Below are 21,639 nucleotides of genomic sequence, written 5' to 3' on the forward strand. Positions count from 1 at the left end.
TGTCCCTTTTCAAATGGGTCCTCAAGCTCAGAGGCTTGCTCTGCAGGCTCCACATGGCTGGCATGTGATCTAGCAGACATGTGACATCTGAGAACTAACACGCAATATGAACTGTGGAAAATACTAACAGGTAAAGGCATTGACTTAAGGTTGAGGAACAATATCTCTAGCTAGACAGTTCTCGACTGAACACAAAATAATCTCAACTGGACAGTTCACTTTTACGGTCATGTACGTAACAATGAGGATACGTTCTGAGAAATGAGCTGTTAGGCGATTTTGCCATTGTGCAAACATCAGCGAGCACTAAAGGGGAACAAAATTTGCCACCTCAAAACGTCTCTCTAACATGAGGATTATTTTAGGCTGATTATTTTTAAGAAACAAAAGACTCAAAGTTTTTGTTAATGCCCCCTGAACTATCTAAAAGAATTCAAACTAAAAAACCTGTCTCAGGAAGTGAGCTATCACCTTAGCATAACATGAACTGGAGACGGGGAGGAACCTAGAAAAGCCTGTTTGTGGGCTCCCCTCTGTGTTCCTCTGTTTCTGTGTGGCCAAACACTTGTTTTCACCTACCTGTGCGTTTGCCTTTCTTCCTTTGAAGTCCCTGACTCTCCCTGCCCCCAACATCTTCTTTCGTCTTTAGCTGAGGACAGTATTTAAGGTGAGGGCTTCAGCCATTTTGGTGAGTTATTCAATTTTCCTGGGTTTCTCCACTGTATACAAGCTAATAAACTTTTGTTTTTCTCCTGTTAATCTGTATTATGTCAACTATGTATTATGTAGACCAGCCAGAAGAACTCAGAAGAGCAGAGGAAAATTTCTTCCTCCCCTACAGTACTTAGACAAATCTAGATGGTGGAGTCTATTACACACCCAGGCTATATGGTACTAATCTTACAGGATCACTGTCATCTATGCAGCCCATTACTGGCCAAAATGTCATTATGCAGCACATGACTATATATCCAACACACAAGAAAGACAAGCGCCAACTCAAGAAAATGTCACCAGTTCTTCAGACAGCAGGATGTGGGACAAGACAAAAGGAGTTGCTATCTATTTTCACTCTCAGTTCAAATTTTGATTTTTAATGGAGAAAGAAAACCAATCATCAATTATAAGAGCAAACCAACGCAAAGTTGGAGCTATTAAATGATTTCCCAGCTTGTATCAACTGGATTGTAATCATGATCTAATGGTTTTAATAAATTACTACATACCTATTTATATTATATACGGCATGATCACTGCTTCAAATGAAAGACAATCCTCAAAGAAAGCCTACCTGGGGAAAACACACGTTGTCATCTCCTTAAACTCATTTAAGTCCTAAAAAACAAGAAAATGACTTCTCACAATTTCACTAATACACTCACAGTATTAAAAACAAACACAAATATTTCAAGTTCCATAGCTCTTTCTCAAACAAACTGTGATGCCTCATACAGGTCCTTTAAGCTAAAGTGCCAGACCCATTTCCATTTAGTAACTACTTTTTAAAAATCCTCACAATTTCTCACTGATTGGGAATCATGAAGTAAAACCATTGTGTAACAAAAATAGACAAATTTAAGCATTTTACGGCTGAAAGAGGAGGGGGGAAGGTTTCTATTATATATAGAAAACTTACAGTAATTGCTCTATTACACAAATTCACCATAATGGTGAGACTAGCAGAGTTATCTAAATAAAATGGTTTATATACAAAATTGAAATAGTGTAAACTAGGTTATACTTTTACTGGGAGCACCTTTGAAATGTGGGTTAAGATGGTCACTAAAACATAGACTTTTCCATACACACGTGATTCCTGCTTTAACTACTCAGAAAACTGCTAAAGTGGCACCAACAGCAAGTGCCTAAATTAGAGAATTCATTTCCCAAGTCTATTTTGATCAGGAAGTCTAAAGCTGAAATGAGAGTGCTCTAATTTTGAATCAACTCATTTACATACATAATTGCCACGCTAGACTGAGTAGTCACACTCCCGACCCCTTGTAACTACACTTCTCTACAGCGTTATTCATGCTTCATAGGAAACTGCCATTTCCAATTAGCTTTTCAAGCCTGTAAATACAGACTGTATTTAGCTAGTTTGAAATATTCACCAGCTTTTCAATGGCTATCGTTAAATTAACAGACAACATACGAACAAGTGGTTTCAATGCTAAGGCAAACAAAAATGCAATAATGACTGTTTGTAATCTCTCAGGACCATTACAAAGCTTCACAAGCAAGAAAAAATTAGAATTATGGCTACTTCCAAGGCCAGCATATAGCAGAGTTCTAGACTAATGCCTTGTAAAAGGTCATGCTGAGTACCAAGAAGACTCTTAAAAAAAGACTCTCTCCTGGATGACAGCTCCAAAATATGGATTCTTTAGTCTACTTTTATTTATTTTTTTTTTAAGATTTTATTTTTTCCTTTTTCTCCCCAAAGCCCCCTAGTACATAGTTGCATATTCTTCGTTGTGGGTCCTTCCAGTTGTGGCATGTGGGACGCCGCCTCAGCGTGGTTTGATGAGCAGTGCCATGTCCGCGCCCAGGATTCGAACCAACGAAACACTGGGCCGCCTGCAGCGGAGTGCGCGAACTTAACCACTCAGCCACGGGGCCAGCCCCTCTTTAGTCTACTTTTAAATGCAAAATTTGGTACTGGTGCAATATAAATGTTCTACCATTTTAAATATGTTTTCTCATTTATTCTCATCACTTCTACAGGTAGATGGAAGAAAACCACTTTCTCCATTTGACAGTGACGAACACAAAGAAGTTAAGTCACTTACTCAGGTCACCTCAGTAATAACGCAAGCAATGAGACCACTTATCCTAACCCGCCCCTTACTCTGCAACAAATCACATGCTCTTTCTACTAGAATTTCATTCAAAACTAACATCGACTCATTCAAGCTAACGTTTATTAAGTGCTTATGTATAAAGTGCTAGGCTATGCAGTTAGACAGACAAGAAGGTTATGCTCCTTGTCCAAGGAGCCAGTCACCCAGGAGCAGAGGGACAAGCTGTAAAGATAAAACTGATGCACCATAAGAGGCACACAGTTCTGTGGAGTCCAGGGAAAGGAGAGATCACCTCTTGGGCAAGGCAGCAGGCAGGGAAACTTCATAGAAGAGGCGTAAGCTGGACATTGGTGAGACAGGTAAAGCTGTACACAGCAAACACTGAGAAAAGCTAGAGAAAAGTCAAGTTGGAGGAAATTATATACCAAAACCACAGACAAGAAAAAGCACAAAGCACTTCCCAGGGAACTAATGAGCCTGGTTGAGAATAAGGAGAGTAACGAGTGACTAAACTACACAAGGTTGGGCCGGATCATAGAAGGATTGGTATGCCATGCTAATACGAGTCAATTGTATAGAAAAACAAAGAATATGGGATTAGTTCAGAATTTTGAGCAGGGTCAGTGATGTGAACAGAGCCATACATCAGAAGATTCTAAAACTGGCAGAACACACTCATTTGTTAAATCAATATTTAAGGCCTTCTACGTGCCAAGCTCTGTTTGGTATTCAAAATAGCTGTAAATGCAGTATTAAACACACTTTCCTCTTTCCTTACTCATAACTTCATTGCTGTAAAGGTCAAAAAGTCATGAGAGAAGCTGCTACTTTGGTCTGTTTGGCCAATGAGAAGGGGTTGATCCGAGATGGATATCAGCTCTTTAGATTTATACAACGCAAATTCATACCCGTCATGTTTGAGACTCACAAGCCTTTGAGTCCCAGGGCGTGATATGGTTATCATGAAACTTAAGGTTGCAGAAATAGGACAAAGGAAGCAACAGACCCACTGTATTCATGGCTGGGCCGTGTTGGACTTTTCCAAGGAAAGTAAATCAAGATGCGGACGGAACAATGTCACAAAAGAAAACTAAGTTACTGAGGCTTCACAGACATATAAATGAGACTGAACTCTAAGGTAGGTATCTTCCAAGCCAGAAGTAATAAAAGATTAATCTGGTGGCACTCTAAAGCAAGGGTTGGCAAACTATGGCCTGCACGCCAAATCTGCCCCATTGCCTATTTTTTAAATAAAACTTACTGGAACAAGGGCACATCCATTTGGCTATGCATTCTACGGCAGTTTTGGGGCTACAATGGCAGCGCTGAGAGTTGTGACAGAGACTGCACAACCTAGAAAGCCCAAAATATTTCACTATCTGGCCCTTTATTTAAAAAGTTTGCCAACCTCTTGTTGAAAGGATAGGCAACCTCTTGTTTAAACCTTGTTTAAAGGTTAAAGCGAGACAGGGTGTTCTGCCCGGAGTTGGCTAAACTCCAGATGATAAATAAGGCTACTTGCAATCCAGATGTGACAGATAGCTGGTTTAGAAACAGTAAGAAGGAAATGAAAGGTTGTGTAATTACATATCTCGTTTGAGACATTCTGAACACCACTAGCCTGAAGGCTATCCAGGTGGAGACGTGGGACCCCGCGTGACCTGTGGACCCGGATCCTAGGAGAGATCACCGCTGGAGATAAAGATGTCGGTGTGTTCAGCTGAAGTTACGAAAGTGGGGGAGGTCACTAGAGGACAGGAAATATGGAGCGAAAATAAAGGAGAGGGACTCAGGGAGCAAAAGATGAAGAGAGAGAGAGGAACTCTTTTCCTGAGGGGCCAAAGAAGCTGATGCTTTGGTGCACTGAGACGACTTGACTCCAACAGTGAGAAAACACCAAGGTCAACAGAGAATGTAAGGGAGGCAGCCTAGCAGGAGGTAACCAAGAATTCTGCGGGCCCTGGGCCAGTTCAGCTGACCTGAAGCACCACGCACCTTCAATGACCCTGCTCTGTCGAACGTCAGCAGTAGCAACCAGAAGGCCACACCTGTGGCCGCGGAAGCCCTGCCCAGCACTAACTGAACAAACCACTGACGTCAAGACGAAACGAATGTCTAACCTTGCTGTGGCAATGGCAGATGGCTGGAGAGCCCTTAACATGGCTGGTATGTACAGCTCTTCAAAAATGTACAACCAGGCGCATGAGAGTCTCTCTTTGGGAGACTCTCTCTGGGAACATACTGCATCCAAGGAGACGGCACTGGGGTGAGAACACTTTCTCGGTAATAAAGACTCGCGAATTTTTCACACAGGCTGACACATCACTTACCGCAGGCAGAGGGCAGTAGAACTGATGAACTGTGTGCATGACATCCAAGAGCATATTGTGTCCAATAACAAGTTTTCCCTAAAGAAAGTCAAGGTTAGGAAACAGACTTCCAGGTACAAAATTATATTGGGGCTAGAGAGTGAAACATACGGTTCAGATTCCACAAGAATTTTGTACTAAACTCACTATTCGACATTAAAAAAATGTATAAATATATGCAAATAAATAAATTAGGGCTGGCTTCATTTCTCTTAAATTTGGGGGAGTTAAATCCAGAATGCAAAGTAAAAACCCCAAGTGATTTTTATTTCACTGATCTTTTTCTCTGATTTTTGTTCATCTTGCCACCCTCAAGAATCAGAAGTAATAAAATTTTTATTGAAGAGCTCAAGTTAAAAAAGTAACTGAATACTCAGTATCTTGAACAGTTCAATAATCTGTGAACAAACTCCAGGTATCTATTTTAGAAGTGGATTCTCTAAAACAATTCATTTATTTTCATACATTCATAATAATGCTAATAGGTAAAAAATAACTAATTTCTAATTATACTAAACTATGAATTTTTATTTCCTTTATCATCTATGTCAAAATTCATGGGGCATGTTCTTAAATGGAAAATACCATTTCCAATGAAATTCATTACTTTTCAACAGACTAAAGTACAATATATGTGCAATAAGTTACTCCGTTTTGATAAAAATTCAGCTACCAAAATGGAACATCACGTTAGATTTAGCTAGCCCAGTGACACCGTTTTTAACATAAAGCGTCTGGTCACCACAGCGGACCTTTTTACTCTGATCCCAGTGCACCTTGAGAGCAACACTCCTTGACTCACAGGGCTAAACATAATTCTTTGAAATAAATAATTCTACACAAAATCTCCCAACTCTAACAGACAAGCTGTCCTTTGGCTCTGTGTTTGTGTACTTTCTGAATACCTATACAATGCTAACGTACCAAGTATTGATTGACACCACAGAAAAGATGTGGAGGGAACCCAAAATGGAAGACAAGCACTAAAGATGAATCTAACTATATTACAAATGAATCCTATAACCACACTGAAGGAGGCTGGAAGAAAAGAACTAACTAGGAAAACAGCACCCTGACTAGATATCGTAAGGCTAAAAGGACAAAAAGACCTGCACGTAAACGCTGCAGACTAGTCACTGAACGTGCTTCTCACAGGGTAGGGGTAGCAATTCTGAAGCTCCTTTATGTGTGTACCAGATTTAAACAAGTACATACAATGCAAATCATAAGAAGTGGATCTCCCACTGTTGGGGGAAAAAAAGCTACAAATAAGAAAAGAGCAGACTAAAAATACACCCTGTGGTATTAGACTAGAATTTGAGGTATCAGTATAAAGGCATGGTTTTATATATATATATATATATATATATATATATATGACAGACAGACACAGAAATAGAGACTTGTGCATTCCATATGCATGGTCATACATATGCATCATTCTTAGCTCTGTCCAGTCTAGATTCAAGGCAGGGAAAATACACGAGGAGTCTGGAACATCTTGTGTTGCAGGAAAATAAGGAACTGCTCAAAAAACGGATGGGGGCTTGTTCAAAGGACACAGGAGCCAGACTGAAGAACTCCAACCACCAAAGGTGGTACAACGTGAGCAACAAAATAAGCAGTAAAAATACTAGATTATAATCTGTAGAATAAAATAAATTTCTGTGAGTCCATACTCATCTACATTAGAAAATGATTAAATAAACAGGGGAGAAGGGACAGCTCTTCCTTATAGAAGAATTCCAAGGACAAACATAGAAAGAAAGAGAGAGTCAAAGTCACCATCAGAACACCACATGGCTGCAGGCAAGACCCACCGATAGACGCTATATTCGTGGGCAAAAGTTTGACGAAAATAGGACTTTTCATTAGTTTCAAAGTTTCTCTTCCAGGATATTTCTTAACCACAAAGGGAGAAGTAGTAACTATAGTACACAAATTCAGCAGACACCACACTAACCAAGTGATCAAGGTCAACACATCAACATCTGTGGTATTCTTGTCAAAACTATATATCCTCACTCCAATCATGAGAAAAGGTCAGACAAATCCAAATTGAAGCACATCTGACAAAACTGCAATCAATACTTTTAAAAAATATCAGGGTTATAAAAGACTGTTACAGACTGCAGAAGACTAAAGAGAGAGAACGAGTAAACGCAATGTGGGATCCTAGAGAGAACTGTGAACAGAAAAAGGACTTGGAAAAACTGGGGAATTCAAATAAGGTCTACAGTTTAGTTCATAATTTGTACTGATGTCAACTTCCTGGTTCTGACAACTGTGCGGATATATAAGATATTAACATTAGGGGTAGCTGGGTGAGGAACATATGGAAACTCTACTGTTTTTTCAACTTTTCTGTTGAGTGTAAAATTAGTACAAAATAAAAACTTTTTTGAAACTACAGAAAACACAGATTTACTACTAAGAGTGATGGGAAAAGAAATCTAGTGTGCTATAATATTTAAGAGTGCTTACGGTTCACTGGCTTCATACATAGAGCTAACTATGTTAGTGCTTTTAAGGTATGTGACTTTTCAATTTTAAAAGTCTGGCTCACTAATAAATAAGGCTTTTTTTGGTGGTATGCTTTGGTATGTTCACTACCAATGGTCAACAACATATTACGAATTATTCTGCAGAAAAAAGACGACAGAGCAACAACCAGCAGAGGCACTGCAAGCTAAGGCAGCTGCATTTGTACAAGGCAAACAGAGGTCCCAATCCTGGAAAAGCAAACCAAACTATCACGATGGCTACAGGAGAGCTCAAAGCCAAACGATGCCCCACACCTCTGCAGGTTGGGGCCAGCCTCAGTCAACCCAGCCACTTATCTCAAGTCTGCTGGCTAGCGTGTATGACATAAGCAAACGTGACCAGGAACAACTCTCTGCTTCTCCGGATACCTGTTATCTCGGGCACCTTTGTTTCTCTCCAGGCTCAGCCAACTTTCGATCCCGTTCTGATTACCTCGCTTACTTTAGAGAAAGGGCTCCTAGCAGGCCAGCCCTCCTCTTTTACAAGGCTCTGTAACTCTGGCTATTCCCAGTGGAGGACGGTAGTGCGCCTCCCCGCAGGGGCTCCTGTTCTGACAAGCCTGCCCCTGGTAGTGAGAGCCACGGAACTCTGAGAGGGTCTCTATGGCCTGAAAGCTTCCCTGATGCTCAGCACAGCATCTAAGGGACAAGCGGATTCCTTCTCCAGGAGGACGATTCCTTCTCCCATGCCAACCACTCAAGGAAAAGGAAGTCTTAGACTCCCAGCAAGACAGCATCCAGGCAAGAAGTCTAACCTGGAGGTGTAATTCGCAAATCAACCAGCAGCGTGGCCTGGTTTATCTATGCAAGATGCGGATCCCTCTTTTCCAAAAGGACTTACAAAACAAGGAAAATGTCTATCATATCTGTCACACAACCCTCTAGCACAATTACACAAGTGGGCAACACATTTTTAAAACTTACCAACTACTAAAGCTATCAGATACGATTCAATTAGTTATGCAGAAGAACTCAACACAGTTATTTTTATCCTCTAGATTCTTCTGATTAAGGAACAAAATACCTTCAGTCAAACACTGGATTGTTTCTCCTCATATTCCTTACTTTCTTATTCTACTTCTTATTGGCTTTGAGAATAATACATACTAGTTTCATGTAGCCATATAAGGACATCACAGTATAATCCTCCTATGCATTTTACAAGAAAAGCTTTCTGAAAAATGGTCTGGATATAACTCAGCAATTAGGATGTTGCACCAAGCACATTATGACAACAGTCTAACTTATTCCTCTATGTCAGGTACACATTCTAAATGTGACCAAATGATTAATTTGCAATGACAACTAGGCATTTCCCCCTAAGTATCACGCTTAGGAATCTAGTTTAGAAGAAAAAGTCTGGTTCACTTACCGAATTAGCAATGGCATGAATGACTCTAGAAAATCCCACAGCATCATTCAGTTCTTCCTAATTTAAAGAAACAAACCAAAAAAACTATTGACGTATATACAGCCCTTTGGTGAATGGGTTAAACCCTAGCCAAAAGAAAAAAAGGCACCGAAATTTTGTATCAAGTTAGATAGCTTTAGTTTCACGTGCTTTGCGCCTATCATCCCAAACACCACCATGTGAAATGATCTACGTACATCTGCTTCTTCTGTTTCAGAGAGTAGAATGAGAAAGTGGCAAATTATTCACTGTTACTAAAATAAGAGTGCCTAGGGTCTACCCACCACTTCACATCATTTGTTGAAATTTCCAAGTCTATCAAGCTGTCTTAAAACCGCAAACTTTTAGAAGCTGCCACCTGCTGGCCAAATTCAATACTGTGTTAAATTCTGAGGAAACCCATCCAGCAATTGACTGATCAATTCTGTTCTCGGAGATCCTGAGTTTTTCCCTTGTCAAAGGGAGTTTTACAAAATTCTCATAGCACAGCACTCTGACATTCATCTTCTCTCAGTTTCTTCTGTCTTCTTTTCCTGTTGGTGGTGTTTAAATAGGCTCACTTTCTCTCCTATCTTGAAACCCCTTCCTTAACTCTAAGCTCCATGCAACTACTGCCCCTTCTCCTTGTCTCTTCGCAGCTAGATGACTTCAAAGACTTCTCTCCGCTCGCTCGCTCCAGTTTAACTCCCAGGTACTTGCAGCCCTCTCTGCTCTCCGGCTTCACCTTCACTGACACTGCTCACCTCTTTAAATGACTCCCAAGGCTAACAAGTGTTGGTGGGGATGTGGAGAAATTGGAATACTTGTTCCCTGTTGGTGGGAATGTAAAGTGGTATAATCACTATGAAAAACAGTATTGTGGTTCTTCAAAAAATTAAACAGAATTTCCATATGACCCAGCAAGTCCATTTCTGGGTATACCCCCAAAAGAACTGAAAGCAAGGACTCAAAGAGATACTTGTACACCTGTGTTCACAGCACCACTATTCACAAGAACTAAAAGGTAAAAGCAATCAGTGCAAGCAAGACATCTGTCTATCCACCGTCAGATGAATGGATAAAGAAAATGTGGTCTATCCATACAATGGGATATTATTTAGCCTTAAAAAGGAAGGAAACTCTGACATCTGCTACAATACGGATGAACCCTGAGGACATTATGCTAAGTGAAATAATTCAGCTACAAAAAGACAAATACCATATGATCCCACTTACATGAGCTCCCTAGAGTAGGCAAATTCACAGAGAGAGAAAGTAGAATGGTTCTTACCAGGGGCTGGGGAAGGGACAACCGGGAGTTGTTATTTAATGGGTAAAGAGTCTCAGTTTTGCAAGATGACAAGAGTTTTGGAGATGGATAATGGTGTTGGTTGCACAACAATATGAACATATTTAACAAAACCGTATACTTAAAAACAGGTAAGATGGTAAATTTTATTTTATGTGCATTTTACCACAAGTAAAAATTTAAAGAACATTAGAAAAGAAAGAAAGAAAAACTACTCCCAAGGCTAAACCCAATGGCCACATCTCAGTCCTTATTCTTACTTGTCTAAAGTATCAGACACTGTTGACACCTGCTTCCTCAAATACTCTCTCCCTTGGCTGCCGTGTCAGTCACCTCCTGGCACATTTTCCTCCTCCTGCCTGCCACTGAAACGCTGGGGTTCTTCACGGTCCTACCCTAGGCCGTCTTTTCTCACTCCTCATGCAAGCTGCAGGTGCTCTAATCTAGTCCCAGTTTCTGTGCCAACGTCTACCAAGTCTAGCCCTCATGTCTCTTCTGCATTCCAGAATGACAAGTCTGCCTACAGGACACCTACCCCTGGATGTCACAAAGACATCTAAAACCTCATCAGGGCAAAAACAGAACGTAACCTCTTTTTCCACTGCAGGGGGACAACTCTGCCACAGTGCCCTGGGGACCTTGCACATATCCAAATAGGCCATGCAGGCAGAGGCGTTAGCTACAACTATTCTGTGTCTTGGTGGAAGAGCTCAGGAGGAGAGGAGGAGAGGAGAGGCTTGCCAGGAGCTGCTACAAGGCCATCTGCCACCTGCCTCCCTCTCTCTCCCGGGAGGCCATCATGAGCCGGTTTCTCACCAGCCTCCAGGTCCTGAGGAGGCCTGGGGCTTTCTGCTCCGCCCCCTTCAGAATAGAGCTACAGAATACAAAAGCACTCAGCTGCAGTCTAGAACCGGCTCCTCAGTAACAGGGTATCCACAACTCGCGCTGCAGTCATCTGGTCCCTTTTGTTTCAGTGTTGTCTTTTTGGTGTGTGGGACAAGGACCGCATGCAGTTGGCACCTCAGGCTGATTGTCCTTCTCTATATAAGTAACAAACTGTCTAAATTGTGTCTTTACCGGCTGAATCCGTCAGACGTGGCCCTGCCTTATATACTGACACCCACCCACACCCAAACCCACTTCTGGCCTCCTCCCCCCATGTCCCCCCATCAATACCACTCCAGTCCACACCATCTGGGTGAACTGACACTGATCTACCCAGTTGCTCATATTTCTGACCTGAGCATCTTCCTTCTCCTCCCTTCCTCTTTCACCACCCACATCCAACCACAAATTCCATTGATTCTATCTTCTAAGTATCTCCAAGTTCCACCTAAACCGCTACTAACTATCCTATTCCAGGTCACCAACATCTCTTAGCTATGTTACTCCACGAGTTAACTGGTCTCCTGCCTCCATTCTTACTCCCTTAAATCCATTCACCAGACAGCAACCAGGGTGATGTTCCAACAGTGCAAATACGACCATGTCATCGTAACCTGTCAAATCCCACGTTTTAAATTTGTTTGACGAAAACTAGGAGCTATACCTGAAGTTAGACATAGAGATATTAGTCAGTGGGCAGTGAAGCTCAGTGACAAACCATCTGAATGCTAATCAAGAACACTATCTGTAAGACTGCTTCATACGAGGGAAGATTGGTCAACCACGATGTCAGACTCACTTTGTTGGCTATGTCTAAAATACTTAACTTTAAGTTCCCCCCGTTTTTTCTAGGTTTTTCTACCGATTCAATTCTTCCATGGTAGAAAACTATTCATTAAATAGAATCTAACATATGATCTACAAATACACAGAACGTAATACATCAGTATCTATGCTGCCATTTCTCACCCAAAGGAAATAAACAAAACTCAATTACCTGTTCTTTAGCATGTTTCTGCTGCTCTCTTCTTTTGCGTTCTTCTTCATCTACTTTGCTAATAACAATATATCGCTCTTTCTAAAAGACATAAAGCAGATGTACAATCTTCTGGAAGCAACGTGACCCCTCAAAATTTAGATTCTGCTACCATTAGAAGTTATAATTTTTACCACTGCACAGTCTTTCATGGGCTAAATACACAAAGTATTTTGAATGCCACCAAAAGTTGAGTTGATGCATTACAGACAAAATTCTGCCTCTGGGATTCCATGACATTTTCCCATGGTTTATTAATTCACCCCAACACACTCTGTTAAAAGTACCAACAGACTATAAGAATAAGACATTTTCCATGATGAACACTAAGATGTTACATTGCATTTGAGAATGAATTTCTAAGTAGGTGGTTTTAAAATAAAATTCCTATATCATATTTCATGAACATAAGAAAAAAATCCTAGATTTTTCTGGTGACTTGTTAGATACCAGCACCTTCTTTTTCATATACTGCATTTTGTACCAATTAAACACACCACAAAACCTCCTATGTCAAAGTTTGAGATTTATCTTCAGTAAGACTTTTTAATTTTCTTAATCTCTTATTTGACATCTGACTTAAGAGCAATAATCAAATTCTAAAATTCTAAACTTTTGCAAAAGGAACCCACCTCGAGCCCACCATTACCCCTCGGGGTTCTACCAGAGCACCTTGGAAATCTATGACAACAGCTATGCTTATGTTTCTGCCCCAGATTCTGAAACTTAATTTTACTTGCCCACATCACAGAAAGCTGTTTTTTCATGCATATCATTACAGCTTTCTGCCATCATAAGCACATGTACTAACACTGGCATATTTTCAAGTTTACAAAGCCTGTTTACTCCCATTTACCCACGTGATCACCATAAACAAGCTGTGAGACAGGGAAAGATCATCATTATCATGCTCACCCTCGAAGTACAAATGAGAGAAATGAGGCTCAGAGAGGTGAAATGACTTGCCCAAGGTCACCCAGCTCATAGGTGGGGGAGCCAAGGGGTAAATTCTGCCTTTCAAAATGTCAGTGAATCATAGCATGTGCTTAATGTTGGCCCTGGAGAATTCTTGGGGTTACCTTTTCAGTTTCTAAAGTCTCAACATGAATGCCTTTGGGGTACCTAAAGAAAAGAAAGAAAATATGACATTAGATGAGACAATGCTAGCTAAAACCCCAACTATTTTAAAAGTAACTATAAGGCTATAATTTAGCTTAGTACGTTTTATTAAATATGAAATAAGTGTTATTACAATGAAGACTTTACGGTAAGCTTATTCCATAATATTTCGGCTGCCAAATGTTTCTCTATCTTTGCTCTTACAACAAACAAATGTATCTGATTTCAAATTAATTTTTTTTTTAGGACTTAGGCATTTTCTGAAATGTCATACATCACATAATACAGTCAATTCATTACCACACAGTCAAATCTTGCTTCCCAATATAATAATGCTTACTTCCTAAGTGGAACTTCGAAGGTCCTTCTAGACGGTATGGGGCATACTCAGGAGAGGTCTGCTGTAGTTTGGCATGGTAGCCTACATCAACCAAGGAGAGGAAGCTGGAATCCACATGGAGTACATTGCAAGGATAATAGAACAGGAAAGGAGCCTGGTCAAAGGACAATGACCCTGGGGCGGGGCCGGCCTGGTGGCAGAGTGGTTAAGTTCGTGCACTTCGCTTCAGCACCCCAGGGTTCATGGGTTTAGATCCCAGGTGCAGACCTATACAGCACTCATCAAGCCACACTGTGGCAGCATCCCACATAAGGTGGAGGAAGACTGGCACAGATGTTGACTCAGCGACAGTCTGCCTCAAGCAAAAGGAGGAGGACTGGCAACAGATGTTAGTCCAGGGCCAATCTTCCTCAAAAAGAAAAAAAGGACAACAGCCCTTTTCCTGTTTTGTTCAAAGTAAATCCCCAGTATACACGTCACTAGCAGGTTCTAAAGAAAAAACAAGAACCCCAAACAAAGTCAAATGCAAACATCGATCTGTCCAATATTGATGTTCAATTTTGGGGATAGAGAACCACTCGAAAATACAATGAAACCAATGGCAACACCTCCAGCAAAGTACATGCACAAAATTTTAGATATTATTTCAGGGGATTCACAGACCTCCTGAAACCCATCCATGGTCTAACCTCTGCTTTAGAGAATGCATTCATCTGAGTATTTCCTAGGGCTTAAAACCAAATCTTTATCATATACCTTCAAAGAAGAAAACCACTACACAGCCAGGACTTGACGGACAAGGCCAAAGAGCTAATTAAAAGCAAATTTAAAGGCTTTAAAGCATGGACTAGGAAGCAATAACAAAGAAAATAAATTAAGTATGCACCTAATAAAGTAGGGGGAAATAACAAAATAAAGCCCTGCCCAAGAACACGGTATGGTCAGCTCCCAAGAACTGTAGAATTTCAAAAACGAAATGAGAGCCACGAGATCATAATTAGTTTTTAAATCCTGGGTCCCTCACAGAGCTCTTAGATATAATGTAAACACTTACTTCCAGCTCAAAGTCTGATAAATCAGTTTTCTTTGGAACCTATAAAAACAAAAGAAAAGGTATTGATTTGGGCTCATTAAAAGAAAATCCTAACTGACCAAGCACTGTTTGGGAAAGACATTTAATTTTTAAAAGAGACTTCATTAGAAACGACAGGTAACAGCAAATAAAAACAGGCAGGATGTCTGAGGTGCAAGGATTCCTCACCACTATCTTCATCAAAATGTTCTTAAATATTACGCTATGGCCTTTACAGATGTTCTTGTCAAACCAAAGTATTACTTCCTGCGGCTGTATAAAGAGTTTAAAGCAGACAGATGCATTAAAACACTTTTGTGAAGCTAGTTACAAAGTAGAAGGAAAGCAGGATGTTTAAGTCACTGACTCTTTGAAACTGATTTTTTTTTACAGCAGAGAGAAATTAAAAGGATGGAAGGAGACAGACAGTGAACTCTTCTCTTGTAAAGCCTTTGTGAATTAAGCACCCCTCGAGGCTAAAATAATTATGCCGCTCTTGAGTACAATTGAAAGACAAAGTTGCACAACAGTTTTCTCCCTCCAGGAAGAGACAAAGCGTTCATTCAGCGTCTCAATATACCACGGTGCCCACCATGTTAATGCTAAAGTTTGCGCTGAAGTCTTGGGAAACTATTTAGAATAAAAAGACTATTTATGAATGTGTTTTAAAGAGACCAAACGCACGCCAGAAATCACCTACCTTTCCAAAAAAAGAGCATGTGAAAATATTTATGGCAACTAACCCAGTACATGGCTCTAAATCCAAGTTCTTGTCCTCTTCACTCTGCAATAAATCTTCTATTTTCTCTCTGAGGAGTTAAAATAAAAACATGACCAGCAGTACCCTTAAGGAATGAAGTCATCAACCAACAGAACAATCATACTCAAAAGCCGTCTAAATATGAGAACCTATGACGATGTAATTTTACCAAATCATGCTGTAACTTTTTAGTTCAGTAAGGCTTAAAGGAAAATACTTTCTTGAGGCACACTCTTTTTGTTGTTGTTATTATTAATGAGCTAGTGACAACCTCTCAAGGATTCTTCAATACCAGTGATTTAAATTTTCACCTCTCTAATAAAGCAGGTATATGGATAAGTAAGCTAAGCGAGACCAGACACTCCTCCAGTGGCACATTTGCTTGTCAGAAACTTCTCTGTGAGCAAAAAACACGTGGACATGTTGCCAATATCTGGACGGGCCTGCCTCATTCTTCTGCCTTAGGGAAACTGGACAGCGCTGTCAGGCCCTTGGTCCATGCAGGAGGTCCACTCACTTGCTGAGAGTTTCCTGCCTAGTGACATGTGACACGTCTAAGTACAGTGCACAGAATTCTATTTACAATGTGCTGTTGTTACACAAATTCAGATGTGTGACAATTAAATCCTGCCACTCACAATATCACACTGCTGTGTGTACTGTGCATGTGTAGCGCCAATTTCAGATGCCGATGTCAGTCCTGCCCAATACACATTCCTCAATGCACATCTGGTTTCGGTTTAGCAACTTACACCACGTGGTCAATGAACTTCTTCTGATCCTCAGGAATCGTCATGGGACACTTTGAAGTGTTAGGAGACACATAGGATAGAGCTCCTGCACCATTGGACTGTAAACGTTTTTCATCATATTGCTCTCTTAACTGTCTTTCTTCTTCCTGATTTAAATATGGAATTCCTAAACAGAGTTTTTAAAAGAATACATTAGCAGAAGTAACTGTTGCATATGAAAATTTTTAAACAAACCAAAGAGTCTAAAGTACTCAGGAAAGACTTACTGTATTTAACCATGCCTCAAAAAGTAATGGAAAAAGCAAATGATTTTGAAACGTTTGTCTATTCACAGACTCCATTCATTCATTCTTCTAACAAATTTTTATTTGGCACTTACGCTGTGCCAGGCACTGTATCGGGCACTGGGAAATTTAACAGTGAACAATGTAGACACACCCTGCTCTGTAGTGAAGGCAATGACTTTACACAGGATGATCAGAGACGGCCGCTGTGACGGAAGACCTGAATGATAAGAACAAATCAGACGTGCAAAGAGCCAAGGGAAGAGTATTTCAGGCAGGAGAATAAGTATAAATGCCCAGAGGATGGGAATGGCTTGGACTATTCCAAAAACAGCAAGGGAGCTGGTGTTGCCGGAATACAGTGAGCAGGAGAGCGGCATGACACCGGGTGGGAGACAGGATGGAGCAAAACTGTGCAGGCCCATACAGGCCACAGTAAGAATTTATTTTATTCTAGGAGCATTGGGATGCCATTAGAAGATTTTAAGCAAGATAATTACACTATCTGCTTCATGTTTTTAAAGGATCATTTCCACTTCTATGAGAGTTGAAGTAGGGAGGTCACCTAGAAGCAATTGTCCGCCGCAAGTATCCAGGCAAGAGATGACCACTTAGATCAGAGATGAACAATTTTTCTTAAAGGGATAAATAGTAAATGTTTTAGGCTTGTGGGACATATGGGGGTCTCTGATGCAACTACTGAGCTGTACTCTTTTTTTTTTTTTTTTGAGGAAGATTAACTCTATGCTAACATCTGCCACCAATCCTCCTCTTTTTGCTGAGGAAGATTGGCCCTGAGCTAACATCTGTGCCCATTTTCCTCTACTTTATATATGGGAAACCTGCCACAGCACGGCTTGGTAAGTAGTGCATAGGTCTGCACCTGGGATCCGAACCGGCAAACCCCGGGCCACCAAAGCAGAGCGTGCAAACTTAACTGCTACGCCACTAGGCCAGCCGCTCTCAGCCCTGCTCTTGTAGCATGAGAAAAGTAATACACAATGAGTAAATGAATGGGCATGACTGTGTCACAATAAAACTTTATTTACAAAATAGGCAGCAGGCCATAGTTTGTGACCTTAGTGTAGACTATAGAGATGGAGAGAATGCTTTTAGAGATAGGAGAGACAGGTTTGGATCCCAGGTGCAGACCTACACGCTGCTCATCAAGCCATGGTGTGGTGGCGTCCCACATACAAAACAGAGGAAGATTGGCACAGATGTTAGTTGAGTGATGATCTTCCTCAAGCAAAAACAGGAACATTAGCTCAAGGCCAATCTTCCTCACCAAAAAAAAAAAAAGAGAGAGAGAGCGAGGGAGAGAGAGAGAGGAGATACAGAACTTGCTGATATATAGGAGGTGAGGGATAAGTGGAAGGGCAAAATCAAAAATGATGCTATTAAGTTTAAGCAATTGGGAAGATGGTAAGGCCACTTAACTGAGGTGGGGAAAAGTAGGCAAAGAAGAGGTTTACGACTCCAAGGATGAAAATCAAAAACTACCTCCTGGATATACTAAATCATCTAAGGGTATATTTAAATTAAGAATTGCCAATATAAGTCTATAACGCAGAAGAAAGGTCTTGAGATATAAATTTAGGTATCAGAGGGTATGGATGGTATTAAAAGCCACGGGACACTAATGAACTTTGTAGAAAGAATGATGGAATTAGAAAATCACCATTTGTCAATAATAACTGTTTCAAGCAAGAATCATCAATGGATGCTAAAACTAACTGGTGAAAAGTGATCAAAGTTAACAACACCAATGGTTGCACAACAACATCAAGGTACCCAACACTACTGAACTCAACGTGGTTAGATGGTAAATTTTATGAGTATTTCTCCACAATTATAAAAAAAGTGAATATCACCAGTAATGGCACAAATTGACATCATGTGTCTCCTGATATGATGCCCTGAGAAGCACACACACTCGCTTCTGTAGTATTCCTGCCAAAAGAGAAGAAATTCATTTGGACTTGACTGAGGAAACATCAGACAAGTTCAAATTGAGGGGCATTCCACAAAATAACTGGGCTCCACTATTCAAAAACAAAGTATTTGGGGCCAACCTGGTGCACATTCTGCTGTGGTGGCCTGAGGTCCGCTGGTGCGGATCCCAGGTGCAGACATGGCACTGCTTGGCAAGCCATGCTGTGGCAGGTGTCCCACATATAAAGTAGAGGAAGATGGGCATGGATGTTAACTTATGGCCAGTCTTCCTCAGCAAAAAGGGGAGGATTGGCAGCAGATGTTAGCTCAGGGCTGATCTTCCTCAAAAAAAACCCAAAAAACCAAATGTCAAGGTACGATAAAGACAAACTAAGAAGCTGTTTGGGATTTAAAAAAAAGAAAGATTTGACAACTCAGTGAGCAATGTCAGTTTCCTAAGTGGATTACTGTACTGTGGTTATGTGAGAGAATGTCCTTGGTTTTAGGAAATACACACTGCAGTGGTTAGGGATAAAGGAACACCAGGTCTGCAACTTACTCTAAAACGGTTCAGGAAAAAAATTATATATATATATATAGATACACAAAGAGAGAAAGGATGACAAAGCAGAGTACAAAGCTGACTTCTGGGGAAGCAGAGGGAAGGTATACAGGAATTCTTCGTGGTATTTTGGCAACATTTATATAAGTCTGAAATTATCTCCAAAAACAAATCTAATGATAAAAAAAGTAAAGCCACGGAATATAAGAGACCAACTAGGAAAAGTAATATTTAGAAGCTGGTGAGATGAGAAAGAGCCAATCAGGACACTGAGGAGGCAGGAGAAAACCAGGGGAAATGAAGCCCTCTGGAAGCCAGGAGGAGAGCAGGAGGGAGTAATCAACCTGGGTCAAATTGTGCCACAAAGTAGAATGAGATGAGGACAAGAGGGAGTCACTGGATTTGAGATCATGGCAGGCATGGGCAGCAGACCGACCTGCAGTGTCCGTGAAAGGATGCAGAAGGAAGCCCAGCTGGGCTGAGTGAAGAAAACACTGGAGGGGAAGCAGGAAAAGGGAGAGCATACAATTTGTTCAAGGTGCTTTGCTCTGAGTGGGAGCATCATAGGCTGGGAAAGGGAAGTGCAATCAAGGGAGGGGCTTTGGTTTTTGTTTGGTTTGGGTTATTTCAAGATGGAGATAGTCTTGCAGGTGTGCTTAACCTCCAAGCACCACTGATCCCTTTGGCGGTTTGGTGAAGTCTACAGACCCTGCCTCAGAATAATGTTTTTAAATACATAAAATAAAATACAGAGGATTATAAAGGGAGGTAATTATACTGAAATAGTTACCAAAGTGCTTTTTCTAAATCTGTTATACAGTAATACAGTATGTCAGCTTCTTGGTCAACACATTAAATAACAAGATCTACTGGCATTTGAAACAACTATGATAATGTCAAAGTACTGACAAATATAAGCAATATTCAAGATATCTGGAACAACTAAAATGTCATTTGAAGATACCTGAGATTTCACTGCTGACACACTCCCAGATCCTGCTAACACTGCTAGGGGTGTTGCCTTCATTCATAACAGAAGAAACTACCAAATTCAGTTCAAGGTTAGGGAAAATACAGGTGTGAATCCATCCCCCTCAATACAGACTCCTGAATTCTATCTATGGGGTGGAGGGGGAGGAGGCACGGACTAAGTTAAGAAGCTCTGTACTTAGAGCATGCTTATAAATGTTGACAGGAACAATCCAGTAGAGAAGGAAAATAATCCAGGAGAGAGAAGAGTAAACTGGAGGAGCCATGCTTAAGGAGAGGGAGACCAGCCTTCGGCATGTGCAGGGACTCCTCTTCACTGTAAAGGAGAGAAGCAAAAAGGCTGGGTCCAGACTGGGGGGGTAGACCCGTGGGTGTGGCAGTGGGAACACGGAGCAGCTCTTCTCTGATGCCTTCCACTTTCACTGAGAGGCATGGTCATCTGCCGGGGTGGGAGGTTTGCAGAAAGACATGGTAAAAAACAGACATTTTAGTTGGAAAAAGGATTTCTAAGGCAGAAAAGTAGGATGTTTGAGCACAACTGAATGCTTATTTGAAGCTAGTGGTCATGAATTTAAAGTGACAAATTAGCTCAAGCGTGTCATGTTTTCCAGCAATATTCAGATGCTGAAAAACAGAGAGGGTGGATGGTCAGATGCAAGCAAGTGCAATGGAGGGAGAAGCAAGGGAAGGAAGGAAGGATAATGGCACCACGTGAGCAAGGAGGAAGCCAGGACAGAAGAGCGGAACGTAACTGCTAGTGAAAAAGCAACGGGGGTCCACAGATGGCTGAAATGAGGCCCTAGAGCACGTGAACGAGGGGACATGAGGCAGAGCTCTCAAAGAGAAATGTCGGAAAGGGGCATGGTTACTGGTGATCAGACCCACGATGAGACCAATCCATACTATCCATCTTCTATTTTATCCATCATATAAAGACGGCTAAGGGGAGGTAGAAGCAAGGACTGCTGACCACGTGGCCAAGAAACAGACAAGACAGAGCATTCGCTGGTCATCCCTGTGGATGCTGAGGTTATGTAGAATGAGGAGAGAGGTGGGGTGGGGAGAAAGACAATGAGCCCAAGCCAGGCCTGCTGGTGAATGTCAGCAGAAACAAGGATGGCAGAGCTGGGTGACAGCCCTGAGAACTGTGGCTCCTCAGAAGTGGTTTGAAAATGTCATGAGGAACAAGGATACCTACGGCTGCCTGGCTGGAGATACAGAGAGAGAGGTAAAAGCATCTGTTTAAGAGAAGGCGGCAAGGGGAATGGTAACAAGAGGAATCACCTGGCTCCATTTCTGAGAAGGAAGTCAGAGGAATTGCCGAGGAGACTGCCGGGAGAAAAGGGTCTGGCGTTTATGGAGCCGGAGTGGAAAGATTTGATAAAGCAGAGAGGTGAAGGTCCAGATCAGATTGAGAGAGTAGCAACAACAGCATGGGGTAAGAGTTTTGGTAACAAGAGATGGCCTGGGAGCCCTGATTCCATTGTGA

The 21,639-nt window shown here is 41.2% G+C and overlaps 1 protein-coding gene across 4 annotated transcripts in view; it reads right to left on the reverse strand.

Annotated features, from left to right (window-relative positions):
- PARN (poly(A)-specific ribonuclease) overlaps positions 1-21,639 on the reverse strand; it is a 149,471-nt gene that overhangs the window by 117,376 nt on the left and 10,456 nt on the right. For all 4 annotated transcript variants that reach the window (XM_046667652.1, XM_046667656.1, XM_046667653.1 and 1 more), the window contains 8 exons: positions 16,380-16,545; positions 15,611-15,676; positions 14,850-14,888; positions 13,416-13,458; positions 12,298-12,378; positions 9,089-9,145; positions 5,135-5,212; positions 1,292-1,335 (listed from right to left, as the gene is read on the reverse strand). In XM_046667652.1, coding sequence (XP_046523608.1) covers positions 1,292-1,335; positions 5,135-5,212; positions 9,089-9,145; positions 12,298-12,378; positions 13,416-13,458; positions 14,850-14,888; positions 15,611-15,676; positions 16,380-16,545 — 574 coding nt within the window. The remainder of the gene's footprint in view (positions 1-1,291; positions 1,336-5,134; positions 5,213-9,088; positions 9,146-12,297; positions 12,379-13,415; positions 13,459-14,849; positions 14,889-15,610; positions 15,677-16,379; positions 16,546-21,639) is intronic.

The sequence above is a fragment of the Equus quagga genome, chromosome 7, assembly GCF_021613505.1.
Source record: "Equus quagga isolate Etosha38 chromosome 7, UCLA_HA_Equagga_1.0, whole genome shotgun sequence".
Taxonomy (NCBI): Eukaryota; Metazoa; Chordata; class Mammalia; order Perissodactyla; family Equidae; genus Equus; species Equus quagga.